Consider the following 19,646-nt stretch of genomic DNA (forward strand, 5'->3'; position numbering starts at 1 on the left):
TGTGTGTGCCTCAGATTGGCATGAAGAATACTGTGTGACCTTCGCAGTGAAAGAGTTGAAAAACATTGTCACGTGTAAACAAAACCAACTTTGAAACACCTCTGTGTTTGAGCCATGATTGGATACACATTCAACACACACTGACAGCATTTTCATATTCCTTTTTTTTTTGGACTGGTTCTCTCTTTATCTCTCCTGAACACAAACAAATGCAAATGCACACAGCGGCAGAGATATGCACACCTAAAATAGGGCTAATGTCATGAGAGAGACTCTCCCTTAGGCAAAGCTTTTCGTTAATTCTTCTCTTAAACATATGTTCACATCGCTTATCCTCATTCACACTCAGAGGGAGAGAATGTGAGGGAGGCTGACAGAGACAGGAACCACAAAACCACAAGACAATTGTTAACCATACATTTTTCTGTCACGTGTCCTGATATGCATCTCCCTTTACTTGTTTCTTTCAGCCTGTTTAAGCCTCAAAGGATGCTGATTGCCTCGAAAAGAAAATGGGACTATACACTGTATACACTTTTATGTAGATGAGCGTGTGTTATCCTAAAGCATACTAAATCATAGATAAAGGTGTAGATGAAGGCTTTTGAAAATGGGACTTATCGGTGCACACACATAAAGTAAAAACAGGCGATGGTATGAAGAAGTCAAACTGGTATAATAAGGTAATGTTGTGACAACTGAGGTGATTAGAACTGACCAGGCTGGTGTTGATGATCGTCTGCCTGCTGTGCAGCCCTGACAGCTGCCCCATCCACACCCACTATTAATAGAACACCCACTCTTCTCCGTCTCACTATCCCTCCGTCACCCCTCATAGTGCCTTGAATCCACTGTATTACATAACGTCCTCTGTCCCTCTCTCTCTCTATCTCACTTCCTTGCTCACTCTGCAGGCAGACAGACAAGACTGGTAGTAAACAGCCCGACACAAGCCTGTACATCCCTCCCATTTTTCAGCGATGATCCCCTTCCTCTGTCCTTATCACTCTCTGTTTTTCCTGTTCTGTATGTCTGCCATATCTTTGTACAACAAAGCATGTTTTGTAATAGTTATAAATCTATGGATGTAAATGAGTGGTTAAGCATTAAGCCATGTTGTCAGTGTGTGTGTGTGTGTGTGTGTGTGTGTATGTGTGTGAGCATCTTTGTAATTCACCCATTACTGTGCAGTCCATACACTCATTGCCCCTTAAGTAAGTCCCCAGGCTCTGAACCCCCTGGAGAGGGAGAGGCTGTTAGGCAGGAGCCGTGTCTCTTTAATGTGGGCTGTGAGTGTAAAGGCTATTCAGTCCCGGGACAAAAAGCCCTCTCTTTCTCTCTCTTGATCCTCGAATGCAATCTGTAGCCTTAGGACCAAACATAAACAACAGATAGTTTTGTTCTGGCAAAATAATAGAGATTAGGATAGATAGAGAGGAAAGGGCATGATTCCCTCTGTGCTGTCTGACTCCCCATGTGTGCTCTATATGTCATAAATTATAGAAACAGAATTATATACACATGCACATAATCAATTTCGACAGCAAACTCACAGGTCGGTGAGAAGGGGTTAATCTGTGTGGAGTAACCTGTGTAGGCAACCTCAAGATTAGAGTCAAGCTTGCAGCACATGGTCAACAGTAATAAACTGTTGACACAGCATAAGCAATTAACTGGTTGACAACAGAGTAGATCATGACGCACTATTTGACTTGCACGCCATGCCCACATCTTGTGGAAACAGCTAGACAAGGTGAAATTGTGGGCCATTACATTTTCAGTATGAGCCGCACACAGGTCAGCCCAGTGCTGGCAAAGAAGGTAGAAAAAAATCTAAATCTAATCACAGATAGGTGGCACACACTCACATGACTTCTCCTGACCTCACCTTTTCCACTACTTTTACCCCATGTTTAAGACATTAAATCATAAAATATTGCTTGCACATCTAATACTATTAAACAGATGACAATATGTAGAAGAAAATTACAATCAAATGGAGCATTAAGTGCATAGTGGACAATACACAACACCTCTAATGCTTTGGGTCTCTGGGCAAACTGGCTAACAACTACCAGTGCCGGTTTATTAACCCACTGTCACTTCAGGCTACACAAAAAGATTAACTTGTAGCTATAGCAACTTCCCTTGCAACTTCTGTCCGTCCCCTCCAATAACAATGTTGTTGCTAGGGGAATGCAGGGCAGTCTCTCTAGAGTAGTGGCCTTGGTATTTTTTTCCCCTCTTTGAGGGAGAGCAAACAAGATAGGTTCTTCTGTCTGCAAACACTGCTTCCTTATCAAAAGGCTTGTCTTTTTTTCATTTGGGTCATGAGTTGATGCAGCAAGGCAAAGAAGTCAGCCAAGTAGTTTTTTGTTGTTTTTTTTTTTACTTTCTTCCTGAAAAATATCTGTATTCCTATTCAACATAAATTCACATTATATTTTCATCTATCTAAATAATCCAAACCACTCTGGCCTAAGCCAAGGTTTTGATTCTCCAGGATCAAGAAGACATGTAATCTCCTGTGCCTTACAAACTATTGAGTTGCCTGTTTGTCCTGTGGATGTTAAGGGAGAACCAGATCAAATAAACTAAGGTTAATTCTGCATATCATCAGCTAAGCCTATCCCATCTGACTTAAACAAGAAAAGGAGCCCTTGATGATGTCACAACACATACTTCTCAGAGATAAAAACAATTCAGAGAGAAACAGGCAAAAGAGATATAAAGGGAAGAGAGGAACCAACATAAACACAAAAAAACACATCTTGAAAGTTGGGACACAAATTAAAATGTTGGAGAGCCCCAGAGCGGTCAGTTCTCTTTCTGCAATGTTCATACTCTTATTTTGTTCCTCATTCTTCACTTCCCACTCCCTCCCTCCCTCGCCTGCTCTTGAGATCTGCCCTCCTGCCATCACAAGCCAGAGCAGGCCTTTGCCTGGTTTCCTGTGTTTTGCAAAAGCAAACTAATGCTGTTCCAAAGCCACTCTGCTCTACTTATTCCCATGAAGCCAAATATCTGCAGGGCAGCGTCAGACAGACAAAGACTTTAGCCAGTAAAATAAACTGATCAGTATCTTTTTTTTTCTAGAGAGAGAAAGTGATGGAGCTGGAGCTCAGATGAAGAAAGTGCTAAAAGCGTAGAAAAGTAAAGTGGAATCGTGGCTGTGGACTTTGATGGATTGTGATGAGATCTAAGGATGAGCTGAATCTTGGAGTTCCAGGAGTAAATGCACCCTGAAGAAAGCATAGATTTGTTTATATTGATAAAAGCCAGTACTTGTGTGTTTTGTTTATTTTTTTTGTTTTTTTTGAGGGGGGGGGGGGGGGGGGGGGGGTTTGTTTTGTAAGACTGTGTGTGAAAGAGAATACAGAGAGAGAGCCAGGCACTCTGCAATGGCTCTAGTGATTCTGCTGTTGTAAAGAAATCAATAGTGATAAAAGCATTTGAAGCAGAACAACTGAAAAAAAAAAAAAAAAATAGGCCTTTACAATATTCAAAGCTTGAATGTCCATTTTGTGCTTCTCACATGCTTCTCCCTGTACACAGAAATGTGTAGTATAAAAATAACAAGAGTACAAGCACACGGCTGAGTTGGATTGACAGCGCACATACAGCAGGAGCACTATTGACTAAACACTGATCTGTCCACTTAGTGTCTCAAAGGTGTGACACACTTACGTTAAATATATTGGGGCATTTCAAACATAACATTTAAGAGCTAATCAAAATCATGTGCATTAGCTAAATTATAGCATAAAAATCATCGGTCGACAGACTGATGCCAAAGCTTATTACTTTCTATGCTGAACAGAATATCAAATATAATTACTATAATATATTGACATAAATATTAAAACAATACAACAAATATGTTAACATGTTTATATGTTTTATAATTCAATATATTTAATTTAGTTTTGTACATTTATACATGATAGTGGAAGTGAGTGTCCCTTTAATTTCATGAAGTGGCCCCAATCTTAAGTGACTGAGCAGCCCTTGTACTTCACCCCATCCTTGGCCCCCTGCTGGCCCCGTCAGACTCTACTGGATATGGTCTAAGATATAAAAAAATAAAAATAAAAAAATAAAAAAACATAAACTACATCTTTAAAATTTCTGGCCCAGTGCCTACAAAAGACATTCACCTCTCTCCAAATTATCAGTGTTTCAACATCATACGGGGGGGGGGGCAGTGACACTGTTGGGGATAAGGAAGGGAAAATGGCCTCTCTATCACCCTGCAATGCCAGCAATGGGATAGTTAATAAGACGAATGGAGGCAATAAGAGCATGTTATGGAAACACTGGAGAGATGATGATGATAAAACAGAGCATCTACCTTCAGACAGACAGCCGTCTTCCATGTGAAATCTGAGATGATATTACACCCTGACTGCGGACCATACTGTTATATTAATATATATAGCATATATCATTTACAAAACATGTTGAAATAATGGCTGGGTTTCACTAAACAGGATGAAAATGATTGTTTCTTGGATGCAACTGGTCAGTCACATTTTTTAACAAGGCCAAACCCAGGCAATGGTCAGATTAGGGCAGACTCTTTCTCCTGAACAGACAAACAAGCAGATGGGATAGTTTGCCAGACACAGCTAGCAGCCCTGGCCCAGGGAAAGTCAAGCCTTGTGTGACTGAAGTGTTTTTCTGTCCAACAGTCAGGCATGTCTACAGCCGAGTCTCTTCGCTCTCGGACTTATAGACGCACACAACCAAACACACACACAGACTCAGTTTTTGCATATTAGGAGCACACATCTGCAATCTTTGTAGCATGAAAGTTTAAACAGTCAGTCAAGCTTCGTGTTATAAAATTTCTTTCTAAATGTTGTGCAATTAATCGATGGATAATTTAGTAACCTAACTAATTACATAAATTTTTCTTTAATAATCGTAATCATCAGCAGATAGAAAGCAGCCGATTAGGGCAGTTACTATTAGGCAGGTTTAAAGGCTGGGTAATGTTGTTTGAACAGTAGATGGGAGCCTTGTGTTAAACTCGTGAGACTTCAGATGCAGCTTCAGAAATGCCAACATACCACTACACCACATTCATTCACACAGTCAAGACGTGCAGACATGCACGTACTTGGCACCACAAGTCCCCTTTGGTGCATCTACATCTCTAGTAAATCTGATCAAATGTAAAGGGGCTGACATGACCTCCCCCCCAGAGACAGAAACAGCGGCTCAGTATGCATATAAAATGTACAACACTCCCTGGTTCCCCTTTACAGTGATGCCCTTACCTTTCACTCTTTCACCTCCCCATTTCTCTCTGTCTTGGTTGACAGCCTTAAAGGACAATATTGTCACATAGTTACAGCCCAGTTGCTACAACCAACATTTTGTTTACGTTTCCTGTAGCTGTGCAATGTGTGCCACATGTTAATAGTACACTGTTCCATCTACAACAGAAAGGGCATGTGATGATGAGATCTGTAGGGGCAACATGTTAATGAGTGTACTTCAGTGTCTTTGTGACTGACAGCAAGCAAAGCATAAAGTGATGAACTGATACAAAGACACTAGTGAAAAGTAAAGCTAAAAACTGGATTTTTAATTATATCAAATTAAGCTTTAGGTTTTTAATGGTAGACTCTCTAGGCCAAGTCTCTGGAATGGGTAGCGAATGGATTCTTCTGGAAGTGGGATATCTTCGTGCCACACAAGCCATGACAATTTAAAGGAGATGACACAAATTTACATTTACTGTTGTTATCCTTTAGGTTTCCCATGTCCCACCCTTCCTCTCTCTCCTGCCCTCGTTCCTCCATCATTTCCTCATGGTGTAATTATGGTGAACAAAACACAGTGTAAACAAAAGCTAGGATATATATATGTATATTATTGCAACCACGGTGTTGATGCTTGGTCCAAACCAGATTGGGGCAGATTGGACAGGAGTGGGAAAAAGCAAAAGCTGACAAGACCCTGGAGATCAGCCTTTCCCTTTGCATAAATCACAAGCAAGACAAACTTCATGAAATATATCAGGCTCGTAGGGTATCAGCAAAACAACAAAAAATGTAAACATTTGTGTGTCAGGATAAAAACCAAAAGTGGGTGGAAATGCAGCTCATCAGAAATGACAGAAAATTACCACTTTGAAAAAATCTCAGTATTCCCATGCCCTGGAACAGCTACAGGAGTTCCTGGGTTATTTAGGCAGTGATCAGGGCTTTGCTCTGCACCTGACTGAACAGTCTCACACACTCAATGCTTTGTGCAGTGGCATGTTGGTGCTGGAAGCCACCACCACTAAAATTAAGCAGGGATACTTTCTACCTCTCCCCAGGCCGGAAATCTCCACGTTATCTTGGCAGCAGTCAGAGGAGTCCAGGGGTGTGTGTCAGCTCCTGTTTAAAGGGACTACACTGCTCAAAAGACCTCTCTTCACAGTCATACAAACTGGGTTTAAGACTTTTAAATATCTTTCTAATAACTATGGTAAAACTGAAGACCAATTTAAAACTAGAGCTGCAACAATTGGTTGATTAAACAATTAGTCAAACTTCAGAAAAAACTATTTAGTGTGTGTGTGTGTGTGTGTGTGTGTGTATATATATATTTATATATAAAATATTTTTTATTAATAGTTTTTAAGCAAATATGACAAACATTTGCTGCGTCTAGGTTCTTAAATGATGCTTTTCTTTGTCATACATGATACTGAACCTAATATGTTTTAGGTTTTGCACTGTTGGTTGGACAAACGGCTTTGGAAATTCAGGTTTTCACAGCTTTCTGTCATTTTATGGACCAAACAATTAATTTTTTCCAATCTGAAAATAATTGAGACTAAAAATAATTGTTAGTTGAAGACTTGTTTAAAACCAAAATAAATTAATTTGCCCTAATTCTAATACTAATTAAACTTAGATCATTTACATGGTGAAAATGGGAATTTGAGGTGTTACATTTATTTGTTTTTACTATTGTAATTATGTTAATTTGTTTCATTTGTTCATCCATTCTACATTAATCTTTAACTAGAAAGCAGTGCAAATAAATTGCTACTTACAAGGTGGAAAAGAAAATACAGTGAATAAATGTATTTAAGTAATTTTTTCAGGTCATAATTTTAGAACATCAGATATAACCATCCACATGCAGAGTCACTTTAAATATGTAGTTGTGGAATGTGTGCATTCAACAGGTGTTCAGATCTCTTCACTTTTTTCACATGTTGTTATGTTGCTGCCTTATACTAATATCATTTAAATTCATTATTTCTCTCATCATTCTACACTCAATACTCAATAATAACAAAATATAACTCAAAAATGACAATATAACAAAATTGTCCTTCCAACAGGACAATAACCTTAACAACACAGCCCAGAAAATACAGGAGTGTCTTTGGGACAACTCTGTGAATATCCTTGAGTAGCCCAGCCAGAGCCCTGACTTGAACCCAATCGAACATCACTGGAGAGACTTGAAAAATGGCTGTCCACTGACAGTCTCCACCCAACCTGTCAGAGCATGAGAGGACCTGCAGAGAAGAATGGCAGAGAATCCCCTAATCCAGGTGTGTAAGGCATGTCGCATCATACCAAAGAAGACTGGAGGCTAATTGCTGCCAATGGTGCTTCAACTAAGCACTGGGTAAAGCGTCTGAATACTTATCAATGTGATATTTAACTTTATATGACATAAAAAATGTTTAAAATTCTGTTTTGGCTTTGTCCTTATGGAGTATTCAGCGTAGAGTGATGAGGGAAAAAAGAATTGCAACATCACAAAATGTGAAAAAGTGAAGGGGTCTGAATACTTTCTGAATACACTGCATGTGTAAATATTGCTGACTGGCTCAGCAGAGCATAGCAAACATTTTGTTGAGGTGTGAGGAGAACAACATTATTAGCAGATCGGTGTCAAATGAAACCCGATTACGTCACTCTGGCTACAGAATGAAAGTGTGTGTATGTATGTGGGTGTGAGCAAAAAGGACAAATAGGATTAAAAAAAACACTAATCTGTTCACTTCTAGAGCTACTTTATTGCTTGTTTTGTCCCCCAGCACTATTTGTTAGAGAGAACAACGATAAGTCATTATCCCAGCTCACAGAGCTCTATTGTTAAAGACGTGCATATCCACACACACTTAAGGACACACACAGAGCATAGGGGATTTCTAGGAACTGGACCCACTGATTTTAGCAGCCTGGGTGTGGCATGTTGTTTATAATGGTTTATTCAGGCTGAATGTTTGAAATGTATTTTAATGAAGTTGCATAGTAAAGGCTGTATAGCAGCCGCTGAATCTCAGCAGCGCTTTGGGCTTTTTATTCACACTTTGATTTACCCAATCCCTTGCAGGCCCAGGCATTTTTAAAAGTCACTGCCCACATTACTTAACTGTGAATCCACTGGAATGCCAAAGGTTCAGTACAGCTCTCTCTCACAACTAAACAAAAAGACAGGGCAGCTGATAATCCTTTAATTACCAGGGAGATCATTGACATCTGACGGTCCTCAGGATGCAGTCAGAAACCTCAGAGAGTCCTACACATTGCCATAGTGAGGTGAAGGTAGCCATGATGTTTCATGGGTTACAGACACAGCAAAAGGGAGAGACGGGGAAATGGTGGAGCAGAGGAGAGGAGAGGGGAAGTGTAGTCATATTTGAAAATTATAAACTACATAAGACTAAATAATGGTTAAACGTTTACTGGAAAAAGCAGCCTGAATGAGAAGTGACAAGTATTTTAGTTATTTCCTAACCAAGAAAGGCAGCTAAAATAAGTTTCCTACCAAAGACAGAGAAGAGAAAACTAAATGTTGAGCACTGATACAAAATCAAAGCACATCAAAACAGATGTCGGACATTCAGCTCAGCACAGTACAAAGTATTAGATATTTCTCAGACTTCTTTCTGTTTGCAGTCTGGACTGAATTTCACTGCTTGTCATCAGCAGACTGGGATGACTTATGATAGAGTTGTGCAAGGCATTGCGTGTGTGTGTTTGTATGTGAGGATATTTATAAGTGCAGTGATTGAGAGCAGGAGAAAGAAAAACCCATGAAACTAAGAGCTTACGGGACATTTTGAAAACAGTCTAAAAGGCTTACACTCAGCCACCAAGGATCTGGTTTTGGAAGCCAGAATTCAGCCGGAATTCACCAGAGCATTGCGCAATACATTCAAAATTTTCTACTGCGTTGTGCCGATTAATCTGCCACAGTGAGAAGCAATAAAACAGGAAAGATTAGCAGTGTTGTTAGAAGCTACAGCTTAAATGTATAATTATGTTATCTAATCAGTCTGTATGATTTTAAGAAAAGTCATACTTTGAACTTGCTCAACAGTTCAGAAATATTTCTAACCAAAATCAACCCTGCAAATCTGGGATTTCACTGCCAATAGAAACATAGTGAACATTCCAGTGATGAGTATGCTACCATTTTCCAACCTTATGAATGAATACTGTCACTGAAAAGTAGTGGAAATTAAACAATATCTCATACATGCTGAAGATTTGTGTTTATGAGTGTTCAAGAAAAAAAGAAAGAAAGAAAAGAGAAAGACAAACACATGACAAACAGATTTGAACTGACATTATTTTGTATAGGAGCATGGAGTAATCTTTCCTGGTAGAGAAGGAATCAGCATTGTTCAGAAGACTTCATCTCCTCTGGATTTGAGTAGGATTTAGCCAGTGTCATACAGACAAAGGGGCAGGGGGCAAAAGGCCAAGAGGAACGGAAAATAGGAACAGATAAAATACATGAAAAAGGGAGGCATGGACTGTCACTTAAACTCAAGGCATAAGGCCCAAATCTCTGATTTTCTTCTGAAAGTCCAGACTGGAAGTTGTGATTCATATCTTTCCTCTGCTTTGGTACTTCTTTAGGAAGTTTGTCCACTCGATGCTCTAGAGTACTGCAGGGATGATGCAATTTTGTAAACAACCCTGAAGTTAGCATCACCCTGGTTCCCTCGACAAAAAGCCAATGGGATTTGGATTATTGCAGTATTGCATCTTATCTTATTTTAAATAAAGAAAAGTTTATGGCACTGCTTTTAGTTCAGCACAACAATCTTCACAAATGAACACCACTTGTATGATTTTTGCTGCTAATGCTGATGTCAATATTATAAATAAAGCTAATGTTAAGCTACAAACACACTACACCTCGGTCTCATGACTTCAGTATCATAAAGCTCCAGCTTGTAATTTGATTTCGCGTGCTTACCTCTTCTACAAAAGCCTTTCCTCTTAGACAGTTAGCAATAGTTTGCAAAAGCGCAAATATAAATACTCACTCATTAAGTCACTTGTAAGTAACCATCTTTTTAAAAAAGTAAAAGCTTAAAAAAAATCACAACTGGGGTATTCACTGATGTATTTTATGTTGTAGAATAATAAAAAATAATACAAATGCCTTGAGCTTGTGTTGACCACAGACCTTATTTCGGGCATCCAACCAAAAACCCAGCGATCTACTCTTCACCCACAATGCCATCTTCAGTTTATAAATTGTGTCACATCCAATCACACCGTAATTTCACTGTCTTGGACTGCAGCTGGTGACGGTATTTCTTGTTCTGGTCCAGTGGAGAACTTGTACATGTGTTGCTGCACCAAGCTCGCCAAGCTGCAGAGCAGAACAAGGACTGCCATTGCCAGTTGCAGTTAGCGGGCTAGCTGTTAACCAGTTAACAATGGGCTGGTTAGTGGCGATTGAGCTTTTAAAATTGAATATCTAAACATTGCAGCTTTTGCCGTGATCTGTAAAATTCATCTGAAAAGTAAATCAGATAAGTAAGATCGTCTGATCGCCCACCCCTAGCAGGGACATTTTACAAACTAAGACAAAGCTGCAGCATGAAAACCTTGGAACTGTGGAGCACTTGATACTATGGTATCAACCTCACTACTGAGACACCTTTATAAACAATACCAAGAACTTCACTGTCAGGAAATTTTTAGGTACTTTTATGAGCATGTCAATCACTCAAAGATAGAGAGAAAAGGATATCAAGGGAGTGGTTATAGTTGTATGAAAGATCAAGAAATGTTGTGGGAGGGTTATGATGAAAGATGAGGAGAAGTTGGAGAACGGAGGGGAAGCCACAGAGCAGCTGCTGTCGGTATGAAGAGCTGGGTAGAAACACAGAAAGACCAATTGAAAAGAAGGAAAGACAGTTGACTGTGGCATCTCTAAATGCTACTGAGGCAGAACAGGAGGCCTTATGTAAGTGTCTATTAGTGTGGGTGAGCAAGCAATAAAGCATTTTACTGCAGCGGTGCCAGAGCTGCGCAACAAGAGTTTCCTTCCCTCTTGATAAGCGTTTCTTGCTCTGACTGTCCCTAACGGATCCTACTGGAGAACAGATGTACAGTATCCAACCTACATGTACACTACTAGACATGAAAAAGCATGTGAAGATTTATAATGTAACATACAATCAATGCATAATATGCTGGAGCTACTTCTAACTTTGTCTGTGTCACTTTGTGTGTGACTGTTTGCAGAAAACCTTCCTTCATTGCCTCCTACTCTCCTCTTCAGTTATGAAATTGATTTAGCCTCTCTTCTTCGCTGCATAAGAGCAGATGATTTAACTCTCATTAGAGTATTGTACACAGGCACACACAGCACATATTTCACCCATTAGCCAGAACTTCTTCTAGAGGCCCTCATTACTGTAAAAGAATGAATGATTCAGAGTCTGCTGCAAAGCTGCATCCTGAAATTAAATTTAAAAAATGTCTTTGATACTAGATCCTCTTTTCTCCGCACACCTCTTTGTCAGGATACGGGAAAGCTGCAGTGTTCGATGATGAGCTGCCTGCTACAATATTGTGTGGTTATAAATTGTCTATGCAGCAGCTAACCCAGATCCTGAGGTTGACCTAGAAGACGTGCCAGATGCCTGCTCACGTCCTGATCTGACCCCCACCCCAGCCCTACCACCATCCCCCTTGCATAACGCCAATCATGAAGACGACCTTTCACCCCTGCCTGTGTCAGTGCAAGAGCCTTAACCTTTTATGGTCTGGAACTGAGAAAAAAAGGGCTACAAGGAAGGATAAAAAAGCTGCAACAAATTCAGAAGGAATTTTGCAACAAATTACATATGGTTTATATGGAAATAAAAAAGAAAATTACCACCTGAGAGAGGAGCAGACTGCTCTACTCTGGAGACCATGTCAGCAGTCTGGAAGTGGGTTAAACATCCCAGACAAGAGTGGGGGCGGGTAGCTGTTCCTCTGACTCTGACCTTCAACAACCGGCTGTAATGTCTCCTTTGGGAGAAGCGAATCAGTGGGGGGGGTGGTCGAGGGGAGATGGGGAAGCAATGCACTGCCTGCCTGCCTAGCCTAAACCCTCCGAATGACTCTTAGTCAAAGGCTGGGCAGTAATTTTATTAAAAACAGAGCTGTCTCCTCCGCGCCATCACCATCCCCCCTCACTGCAGTTGGTTGCTCTGGTGTCTTGTTTATGCCGATTCAGTGTTTTCTATTCATGTTATCCCACAGTGGTGACAGTGTACCTGACCAAGGACAGATAAGAAAGAAAAGCTTTTCGCATCAATACAATATGCCTTGTCCCCTCTTCATTTCGTCACACCTCTTTTTTTTTCATTTAAACTGGTCTTTGTTCCGGTATCAGTGTGCTGGATCCCACACTGATTAGTATTGACAGGTAGAACGAGCTCTGCTGCAAGGTGAGTGAAAGAGAGCAAGGAGAAGAGCGACACACACACAGGGGCAAGATTGACAAGACGGGTGGGAGTGCAAAATATAGGATGTAGGTTTGAATGTATTTAGAGGAATATGCATAAGTGTGAGTGAGTGAATATATTGGTTCCTCCTCTTTCTTCCTTCAAGATCTTTGCCTGGGCTTGTCTAAAGGATAGTGACCTACTTTGCAGCATTTGCAAAATGACAATACAAGGTGTGAATGCACTGAAAGTTGTACCTGACAAACAAAACACCAGTGATATGCTGGTTAATGTAAAACACACAGATTTGAGAAACAGTTTTATCGCTAAGGTCTCTTTAAACACATCTAATTCTGTAACATTGGTGGTATTACCAACACTGGTGGGGAGGAAATGAAAATAAATGGTTTTGTCAGGATTATCCAAAGCATTGCACAGAGTGCAGCAAATGTACAATCAGTCACACCCATATGCACAGATGTGCAAACAAACTGGGATGGTAAGTACAGACTCACCACTGTGATAGCTGTATCACAACGGAGTCTAAAAGTGTATTAGTGTAGCACGACTATGTAATGTGGTGAAATCATTGCATTTTATTCAAACCAAATTAATGTTAATGGGATTATGTGGCAGCTAGAGCTCCTTTTCAAAGTACTTTTATAATTTGTGATGAATACCGCATGCACATACATCTGGATAACAGTCAGAGCTGAAATGAGCTTAAGAAAGTTCACCTAATTAATTGAATACTAAAATGATTTAAACCAAATTGTGAATTGTGGCTAAGAAAGCTGAGTGTTTCCTGGTGAAGGAGGAGAGGAGAGCCTTTTGTCACCAACTACAAGACAAAAGCCAATTTGCACAGGATAAAGACAGTGACTTTATCTGAAAGGTCAATGGAGCAACAAAGAGGCCCGGCTAACATGACCACACTGTTATATAATGTTATGCAACCTCTTTTAGCGGCTGTGCAGTGTCAACGCAGAGTTTGTTATTGTGATAGCAGTGTGCTGAGATAGCCATCAACGTGCTGTGGAAAAGACATGCTTCATATGTAGTTACAAAGTGGACTGTGAAGCGAGAATGACTATTTTACTGTCTGTTGTGGGCAAATGTGCATACACACTCAAACACACACTCATTAAGTACAAGGCTCGTCATCACTTGGGTTTAAGCGCATGTTCAGTCTTGCATGCTCCCCAGAGAAACTCCCTCACATCATACATGACCAACGGCATGTGGAGTTCACATGATGAGAGAAGAAAAGGAGTATGGTGTTTAAACCCCCACATACACCATACCTACTATTGAGCATGCGCTTAGCAGTTGTGCTCTGGCTAAATCTGCTTACAATCTACCTACATCTAAAATTAGTGTTAGTATCCTAACATTTTTAAAATGTTCATATACTGTGGCACAGAAAAAGTCATAACACCTCAGTGCATCTTTAATGAAGAGCTGCCAAGTTTGTAGATACACCTGTACTGCCACCGGGTAGTTTGTTAATGTGTAAGCGCCAACTTGCCGCAGACAGTAACCAATAGCTGTGTAAAATAAAGGAAAGAGTGCCTAGGCACCGCCTGCAGCCTCTCCTAGTCCTCTTTACTGTTACATAATCACTTATCAGTGCACTAGGCTTGTCCCTGGATGCATTTTCTGCTTACTCTGTGTGAAACAGTGTGTATGTGCATATACGTTTGCTCGAGGACTATCAAAGAATGTCCTGAGTACAAATGTGTGTGTGTGTTTGACAGTGATGTGAAACAATGGGAGCAAGCGCTAACTGCACTGCACATGAAACATCAAACAAAACACACTTTCACACAACAAAGTTTATCTTCCTGCCTGACATACAGTGAGCACATCACACTGATACATCCACAAGCCTGACCTGTGATAAGAGGGTTAACAGGGATACCATCCAGCTTAGAAGGAGCCAAGCAAGACTTTGAAATGCTTGATTAGTAAAAACTTTCCAAAACATAGTTAACTGAGTTATTAATACACAACGCCAACACTGTAACTATCCCATTCTTTCTCTCTCTTTTCCTTCTGTCAAGTGATTGGGCAATCCTGGCCCTCATCTCAAGCTCTGGCTCTCTTAGGGCATATTTCAAAACTATTCTGGATGGAACACCAAACATGTGGTCAGTTGACCAGTACACCCCCACACCATTCATGCCCAAACCACTGTACAGTTGTAGCCAGAGGGTGAATTCCACTTATAGTCAAGACTCTGTTAAAGAACACAGGTTTGGAGTTGAGTATGAAAACTGCCCATGTCGATTCATTTAAACACAACAAATTAAGTGTCCGATTAGCTCCTGGACTGGGCTTGACAGAAAATAGAGCTGTGCACACATTAATAGGTCCGGTAATTAACTATGTTCTCCAGAATCCACTGGGGTGATTACACATCTGCCTGGAGCTCATGTTTCAATGCCAAGCCAAAGTCTGAATCCTATCAAATGACTGTATTGCTTGGAGGTGTTGTCTCTTTCACTTAACATGCAACACTTATAAAGTACAAATATATATCTATATAGATAGATAAAGGGATATATCAGCAGCCACTCTGTACCTGTTTCTCGGGACAGGGATGTGGGAAGAAGGGAGGGGTTGTCTTTCTGTCGGTGGTATGTTCTGCACTTGTGCTGCCCTGAAGCTGTTGGCCAGCTCTGCCTGTTTCCCTGGGTTGCTGATGTCCAAATGCATGAAGCCGCCTTGCAACTGCCCGTTTATGCCTGGGCAGTGAGTGGGACTGGCCCTTTTCAGGACCCCAGTGGAACCGGTGTCTTTTTGGTCCCCCCGGCCAGGCTATGAAATTAAGAAAAAACACGTTAGAGTCATTCTATCATTTTTAAATTTTCAATTACCAGCATGCCAGCATCAGAAACATTATGTCTGGTGATACCTTAGATTTCTAATTTGGTTGCTTGCAGAAACCCTGATCTGACTACATCAGTAAGGCAGTGGTATTCTGGGTTAAATTTTTTTTCTTTAAAAAAATAACAGCATAACATTCAATTAATCGCTGAGTACAAAATGTTAAAAAAATTTGAAAAATTTAATTTTAGTATCTTAAGTTTGGTTTGGAGCTATTATGTTTGGTTTTAGCCAGGACTAAAGATTTTGAATTTACTGTCACACATGACAAAAAAAAAAGCAGCAAATCATCACATTTGACATGCTGAAACCAGATAGTTTTGCCAGTTTATCTTGATAAATTGCTTAAATTATTACTTGATTATCAAAATAGCTGCTGATTAATTGTCTGTCAATCAATCCATAGCCTAATCCATAGGTGTGGCAGTTCGCCATCTATGCATATTTGATGTAGCGGGGTCAATTAGAAACCAAATGAATAAATAACTGATCCTGCAAAGAGAAACACAAACGGCTGAAAACATGCTGAAAAGGTAATGCAAAAACATACATGCATGCATGCATTGCAAGTTAGACCAGGATGCAAACAACAAGCTGCAGCATGGGAAGTTGGGGGGGGGCAGAAATATATCTACCACGTCTTTTTAACAAGAATCAATACTAGTTTGGTCGTATGTGAGGAGCCGGGCCTCACTGTGCAGCCAGGAAGCCCTTGCTGTAGCTCCACCCTGGAGTTATGGGGGAGGGGGTTAGGCCAGTAGTTTGAAGTCCCTGCCCCCCTTTTCTGTAAACTTTGCACACAGAGCCAGCCGCCATTTAAAGCCGTTTGGATACAACGTAATTACTTACGAAGGAGCATTGACAGCAGTGGGTGAAATAACTGACCCTTTACAGAAGTGGCTTACGAGCTGTAAAGGCGGGACTCAACACACACGGCAACATGATATACAGTAGTTTGAGTCCCGTGTGAACGTCACAGTCACATATTTCAACCGTTTAAACGTAATAACGACGTGTGAGAGCCGTGTAAACTGTCAAACCTGTGATTATACAGCGTAATGACAAGTTCAAGATACATACTTAACGCTATCTGTGTGGTAACTTGACTGTGCAGTTGACTTTACCGGTTAATGGAGTCGTGTTTGCGCACTTATCGGGGCTAAACGACACTTACTTTTTCCATGTCGTGCAATATTCGACCACCCGGAGACAGCCCGCTCCCTTTCGAAGAGGTCCTGTCGCCGTTCACCTCCGCCGCCGAGCCCACGTCAACTACAAATTTGTAAAGGACGGGCCCGTGTGTGTAAGCCGGCATGGGACCGTTTCTTTCTACCGTGGGGACCCTGGTGTCGTGGAGCACGGAGCGGCCTGCCCGGCAGGAATCCACTCCGCCGACACCGACCCTCGTCCCAACCGACGACTTCTCCAAAATATATCTGGAATCCATTTTCAGACGGGGCGAGTGGAGACTAAAGAAAGAAAACCAGCTTTCTATAGATTTTAGTGCAAATTGCTGGAGTTGGATACATTTATCAGGATTGTCGCGAGTTGATAGGAATTGTCTGTGTCTTAACTTCTATTCTAGTCTACATGTAAAAGTTTTCCACCACCGCCGCCGCCACCACGACCCAGGATATCCAAAAAGCCGCCCGGTCAGGAGGATAAAAGATTGTTTTGCCTCTTTCCTCCAAACGAATGCCACGCCCCCTCCACTTCGCTCCCATTGGTCCGCAGCGTACATAAACATTACATTCTGGCACGCTTCCACAGCGAGGCGACTCCTGATTGGCTGCCTTCGCCGTGTCAATCACTGTTTTTTTCTAAACCACGTAATGTGGGTGGAAGAGAGGAGGGGGTGTGTCCTACAGTTTACCGGCCGGTGTCTGTCGACGACGAGCCGGTCTGCGAGGCAAGCGAGGGGTGGGGGGGCAGAGGGAAAACAGCCTGCAGGCCTCAGTGGCAAATTGCGCATTTACGTTTCTGCAAATCAAATGATGATTTGGAGGACTATGTTTCATCGGCATGAACTACACTTTGTAACCGTGTTGTAATCGATGAAGGGAGCCTTTTTTACTCCACCACAAGTTACAGAAGTGTGAGCTATTCATATTATAGCCATATTTGTTATATGTAAAACTACCAGGAAACAATAACCAGTGGTGGAAAAAAGCACTGAGACCTTTTAAAATCACGGTATTAAAAATGCTCCATTACAGGTAACACTGCTGCATTACTCAAGTATTAGTGTTGGGAAGGTTAGTCTCGAAATGTAATAGGTTACAGGTGACTAATTATCATGTTAAAAATGCAATAAGTAACGTAACTGTTTTAATTACTTTTCAGTGATGTAACTTCTATTTGATTACATTTTGATTACTTTTCAGTACCATTAGTTTGGTCTGTTGGTGCCCTGTAGAAATTTAATGACCTTTCCAAGTTAATATTTAATGAAAATAATGCAAAATTAAGTTGGTATTATTAGATATCATGCCTATTACATATCTGACCCACGCTGTCTGCAGATGCCAAAAGAAGGCCAAAAGATGCAAAGCAACAGAATGAATGTTATGGGGTTATCTACATATGAGCTTTTGAAAAGATGTATGGATGTAACCCATCTGTAATCACCAACATTTTGATTAGTAACTGTAATATAATTACAAATGCTTTCTTAGTAACTGTAACAGATTGCAATTACAATTTATTTTGTAGTTTGATTGTGTAATCCTATTACTCCCCACAATATTTCCATTTCCATTTATTTAGTATCATAAATAAAAGTACCCCTCATGCAAAATGGCCCACTCAGGGGCATGTGTATAAATAGAGAGAGAGAATACATGTCACATTGAACTTAAAACCTGAGACCCAGCCGCTTTCTGCCGGCTGACCACCGTGCCCCTGCACACACCTGTTCCCATTTACCTAATCAATCCCTGTGTGTATACACATCTCTCTGTCCATGCAACAGTTGTCAGATTGTCTTCATACTCGCTGCCAGGCTCTCAAGACCTTAGTTTGCATACTTGCCCATTTTCTTTTCTGTCTGCCTGCCTGCTTGACTGCCACTGTGCCTGACACCTGTTTGTACTGTTGCGTGCCTGGTTTGCTTGCCTGTTTTGAACATTCCAGTAAAGACCCTTTGTCTGCTATCATTGACTCTGTTGTGCTTTCTGGTCTTGAATTTTTTTGGAACATGATATTATCATTGGAATAGGCTATTGTTAGTGTGCACTTACATGTAAGCAGCATTTTAATGTAATGGAAAAGTATGACAAAGCAGAAAATGGAAATATTCAGCAAAGTACAAGCACCTCAAATTTTTACTTGAGCACAGTATTTGAGTAAATGTACTAAATAAGACTCAACCGGTGACAATAAATGCAAATCCCTGTGCAAAATAATGCAATCCAACACAAAGCACTGCAGTTTTATGACTGTCACATGGGTGTGCTTGATTTACATTTAATACAATTTTGAGATCCAGTTTGTGACTTGATTACATTGTAAGGTGAACAAAATAACAGAGACACCTTGCTTTCGGATTGCATTGCATTGTTAGGAAAACGGTACTGCAAGCTTGACAAAGGCAATATTTTTCATATTTCTCTAGTTTTTTTTTTTTTTCACATGTCCACTTCCTGTAGATACACTGAAGAGTGCAGTTGCATTGCAAAATATCTGGCTGACTAAACTGTTCCTGCCTCTCTATATTTAGTATTATCTTTTTTTCAGCAACTTTCTTCCCCTAGAATCAGTGATTGGCAGAAACATGACATTCATAAACATGATAAAACAACTGTTTTCTTTTATTTCAGTTGTTGGAGGCATCTCAATGTCTCACCTATTTCCAAACTGTCTGCAGAGCCCAGCCACTCTGGTTTATTGCTTAATTTTAAACAAACGCATTTTACTGCAAACTGCATTTATTGCAAGCTACAATTATTACTGTGAGGCTGCTACAGAGCTGTAACAACTGAAAGCACCGTACTGCCTAGCTGGATACCCTGTACAAGGCAATAAGACTACAGGCAAAAGACATACA

General features: G+C 40.6%; 1 protein-coding gene across 2 annotated transcripts in view; it reads right to left on the reverse strand.

The window, feature by feature from the left end:
* The window catches only part of slc2a4rg (SLC2A4 regulator), a 33,160-nt gene extending 15,893 nt beyond the window's left edge, over nt 1-17,267 (reverse strand). The window contains exons 1-2 of one of the 2 annotated variants that reach the window (XM_071476488.1): nt 16,776-17,267; nt 15,297-15,532 (exon numbers count right to left, since the gene is read on the reverse strand). In XM_071476488.1, coding sequence (XP_071332589.1) covers nt 15,297-15,532; nt 16,776-17,048 — 509 coding nt within the window. In that variant the 5' untranslated portion in view covers nt 17,049-17,267. The remainder of the gene's footprint in view (nt 1-15,296; nt 15,533-16,775) is intronic. The other variant, XM_071476489.1, reaches the window with a different exon arrangement.
* Between the last annotated feature and the right edge of the window lie 2,379 nt (nt 17,268-19,646).

Source organism: Trachinotus anak, unplaced genomic scaffold (genome assembly GCF_046630095.1).
Source record: "Trachinotus anak isolate AG129_WGS33_773 ecotype Australia unplaced genomic scaffold, CSIRO_AGI_Tana_v1 ptg000004l, whole genome shotgun sequence".
In the NCBI taxonomy this organism is placed as follows: domain Eukaryota; kingdom Metazoa; phylum Chordata; class Actinopteri; order Carangiformes; family Carangidae; genus Trachinotus; species Trachinotus anak.